General features: G+C 38.7%; 1 protein-coding gene across 1 annotated transcript; it reads right to left on the bottom strand.

Moving 5' to 3' along the window:
• Positions 1–814: 814 nt before the first annotated feature.
• On the bottom strand, positions 815–1642 carry LOC139149303 (uncharacterized). The gene has a single exon (XM_070720999.1). The coding sequence runs from the start codon at positions 1640–1642 to the stop codon at positions 815–817; it is 828 nt and encodes a 275-aa protein (XP_070577100.1).
• Between the last annotated feature and the right edge of the window lie 2930 nt (positions 1643–4572).

Genomic DNA, 4572 nt, shown 5'->3' with positions numbered 1-4572 from the left:
CGTGAACGCATGTTGACTAATTACCGCGCACACCGTAAGAGGAAAAGTGGTACATTATCTTTTTTTTTATTGTGACCTTCGGGACAATGGCATTTCTAAATATGCCAGGATGTAAGAAGATGCACCAGTTTTATTCAAACTTTTTTAAAAAGTTGTTGTTTGACCAAAAGTTGGTTCAGAATATGACCAGGAACCCCCATTGGCACAATAGATTAGTGCGCCGTAGCTACACAACAGCATGCTATCAACAGATGCACCGTCCATGGCTATTAGTGAGGGAGATTCTGAGTCATCTTTAACATTTGCCGTAATTGACACACTTCGGGTGTCAGATGCGTCGACAGACGTCTTGCATTTTTTACAAGAACATTACTCATCATGAGGTAGCATGCTGGACTAACTCTAGCATTGAAGTACAGAAAAGTTCTCTTCTTCCACTGTGAATTAGCAAAACAGACATGTTTCGAACAAATCTCTTGTCCTTCATCAGTGTCCACACTTGATCTGACAGAAAGATCCAAATGCAAGCATTTAAACAGCTGGAGGTGAGCAAACTCGAGGTGTCAAAACGTTTCATTGTCACAGAAAATGTGTTAAGTGTGGACATTGAACTGTCCACTGACTCTCAGGATGTCACCATAGATGGTTGGGATCTCATGGGATTTCCAACATTGGCATTGAGTGGTGGATTGTTTACATTAATGTACATGGCCTCTAATAATCTTCTTTTGTCCACGTGTTGTTCTTTATCGATGACTTTGACTGACAAAGAAGACAATTCTGGAGGTTTGTGTTTACTTTCTGAAATATGCTGTCAAATAGCTGATTGATCTTTTTTCTTGTGTTCTTCAAAGCGTCCCCTAAGAGGTCTACTGGTCTCCCCTATGTAATAGGCATTGCACCCCGGTGTTGCACAATCTATTTGGTAGATGACGTTTTTCATGTTCTCTTTCTTATTCTTATCTTTGGGCTTGACCAGGATATCTCGAAGTGTGTTGCTGCTTTTGAAGTATGTCTGTATTCCTCTCTTTTTTAGTGTATTCCTGATTCTTTCACTGGTGCCTTTGATGTGTGGTATTACGATGAAACCTTTGCTGTTACTGTTTTCCTGGTTGATGGCTCTTTGCTTGTCTTTGGTCGATTTGATGGTACTTGACCTTGATCTGGCCCATGTCGGAAAACCATTCTGTTGTAAAACATGGCTTATAAGTTCAAATTCCTTCTTTCTGTCTTCTTGATTTGTGCATACGTTTTCTGCTCTGTTAAACAGTGACCTTGGTACTGACAACTTTGCATTTAGTGCATGATTACTGTTCCATTGTAGATATAGATCGGTATGTGTTGACTTCCTGTACACTGTGGTCTTCACCTTCCCGTCAATTAATGGAGTGACTTTGGTGTCCAAGAAAGAGATGCTTCCGTCAGCTTCTGGTTGCTCCATGGTGAATTGTATGCAGCTATCTCTACTATTGATGTAATCATGGAATTCTTTTACTTTGTCCTTCTTTATTGCTGTGTTGGTATCATCAACATATCTGTACCACCAGAGAGGAGCCGGGTCGGTGTTTATATTAACAAGTGCCTCGTTTTCAAACATTTTCATGTAGAGATTGGCTACTATGGGCGGTATCGGTGAACCCATTGCAGCACCATGACATTGACGTTAGAAGAAGAGTCAGTGGACAGTTCAATGTCCACACTTAACACATTTTCTGTGACAACGAAACGTTTTCACACCTCGAGTTTGTTCACCCTTCCAGCTGTTTAAATGCCTGCATTTGGATCTTTCTGTCAGATCAAGTGTGGACACTGATGAAGGACAAGAGAATTGTTCGAAACATGTCTGTTTTGCTAATTCACAGTGGAAGAAGAGAACTTTTCTGTACTTCAATGTTAATGCTTCCATGATGAACAAACACAGTATCATAACTCTAGCATATTTAACGAAAATAATTAGTCCTCTATTCGTGGTTCTAGATTTATCTAAACAGGACTCTACAGGCAAACATCAGCTTTTTGCAGTACCATAGAATGTTTATGGGAACAGATGACAGGACACTCAAATTTGTGCTATACTATCTAGTATCCGTAGACTGAAATATTCCGCCATGTGGACCGCCCGCACACGGCTGAATCGTCAATTTTGTTGATCTGGTCTCCTGTTTGATTGCATTCTTGAAGTCTTAGGATTAATAAAGTTTCACCGTATTTGTGTGTGTGTATGTGAAAATTAAAATTCAATTAATTATATTCTGTCATCCCGAATTTTGTGGTATTACCCTTTGTTTTCTTGATTTAACAGAAAGTGCTTAAAAGCTTCCATGAGCCGTTCTTTGACCGAAAGTTGGTTCAGAATATGACCAGGAATCCCCGTGGCGCATTCCATTAGTGCGACGTAGCTACACAACAGCATGCTATCAACAGCTTCTATTTCGAGAATCATATTACCTTAATTAAGCCTCTGCCTAGCAATAGTAAGCGTGTGTGAAACCTAGTATGTGCATGACATTTCGACATTTCGTTCATCGATCACTTAATCAATTTCTTTTAACAGCATAAAAAGTATGTTATATACTAGAAACCTGTGGTACACTTTTAAGGTCAGGACTTGATGAAATTATTACTCAAAGTTAGTCTAGGTGAGAAAATAATCTTATTATTGCTGTTTAGATTTCATTTACATTCAATCCATTTGAATTTTGTCAATATACCAAAATTACATAACATTTTTGTCTTACTTATAATTGTGAATTCTAGGGACAGATTAACTGGCGAACATGAGTATAAGGTGCACCTATCACAAATTAAAAAAGCACACTTTGATGATCAAAAAGGCGGCTTGGAGTTACAACAAAGGCGATACCGTTCCAGTCGATAGGTTGGAGTAGTCTGTGTCCTTAATAAGTTCCTGTAGCAAAATCGGGAAATTAACCTCTAGTCAAAGGTGTGGCTCTGGTATTTGTTACTATATATACTGGCTGTAGAAAGTCGGATGTCCTTTGTGCTAAAACAACATCTGTCGTTTAATTCGAGAATGAAATTGTTGGCATCTGAGTGAAGATGTGACTTAAAATTTTTAACTTGGCATCTATAAGTGACTCCGAATTGATTTAAATTGCGCTTGTGGACATGTAGTCTCAGGAAAATTACACGCCAGTCCCGCTTATCACTAAAAACGCTTCATTGAGGGGTAAAGTGTAAGATAAGCTAGCTAGGAAGTTTGTACTTGTAAAAATATTGTCGGCATAGTATTGTCGATCGTAGAACAAAAATGGCGTAATTCTCGTGTTTCCATAATACCATTTTACTGTGCAATGGAAAGCTAACACTAGATTGTAGCCCCGGGTGAAAGAGAAATCAACAATGGTTTTCGGCTTGTGCAGTTAATGAAAATAACAGAGAAGATTGTTTAAATTTTCTATCATGGTATGCCTACTAGCAGGAGTGTGGTATACATCGTCTACAGTAGAGTATGTTCAGTAAGCATTTGTGACGGAAAGATTAGGGGAAATGGAAAACAGCTGGTCATACGAAATTCAACCCTATTTCAATTGACCTTTAAAGGCAAAGTGACGTCCGCTTGTGGCCAATCTGCCAAAGATTATATGAATTTCAAACCAAACACGACTGTCACAACTTTCCGGAGAATGAAATAGTGCTGTATCTCGGACACCGACAACAGTATGTGTACACAAAGAATATTGTCTTTGAAACGGGTTCACACAAGATCGAGTCAAATACAATGTTTAAAAATAAAGTAAAATGGCCTCATAGCAGACATATGTATTTACCGTAATGCCAAACAATACTGTATGCTACCAAAGTTGTAGCGTATCTGAGAAGAGTATTCTTAAATGTTTAAAAATAAATGACATAGCATCGCCGTTCCATGCCCAGGTTCTTGATCTTTTTAGCTAGGTTATAGCTCTGCATGTAAGGATGAAAGAGGCAAGAACAGATAATTCCCTATGTATGAACCCTAACCAGCGAGGTTACGTTGTTGACGTAAATCACGAAATGGTAGGTAGGTAGGCTACGACCCGCGACGGTAAGACACCTGTCTACCTCCTCTCTCTCTCTCTCTCTCTCTCTCTCTCTCTCTCTCTCTCTCTCTCTCTATATATATATATATATATATATATATGTATGTATGTATGTATGTATGTATCTATCTATCTATGTATCTATGCATGCGTTCAGTCAGCAGGCAGGTAGGCAAACAGGTAGGTAGGCAGGTAGGCAGGTAGATGTCTGATATGTTTGTTCCTTATTACTTACAATCGCGGGTCGTAGCCTAGCGTAACAAGCGTGTTTTAATAGATGAATATGGATGTACATAATTAAACCGAATGTACTGTTAAGGGTACAGCAAAATTACAAGAAGAACGTTACATTGTTGTAAAATATTAGTTGTAACTTGCATGTAATCTAAGTTGGCGTTTTAAAGCTGTCAGCATAATTTCTAGACTAGGGTGTGGTTCAGATTATTCTTAGACTTACTTCATCACCTGATTAGTTTTCAGTTAGACACCGCTGATTCATAAACGAAGTGACCATCATTGTGACTGACAC

Source organism: Ptychodera flava, chromosome 2 (genome assembly GCF_041260155.1).
Source record: "Ptychodera flava strain L36383 chromosome 2, AS_Pfla_20210202, whole genome shotgun sequence".
In the NCBI taxonomy this organism is placed as follows: domain Eukaryota; kingdom Metazoa; phylum Hemichordata; class Enteropneusta; family Ptychoderidae; genus Ptychodera; species Ptychodera flava.
The sequence above is the reverse complement of the archived record's forward strand: the minus strand, read 5'-3'. Positions and strand labels throughout refer to the sequence as shown.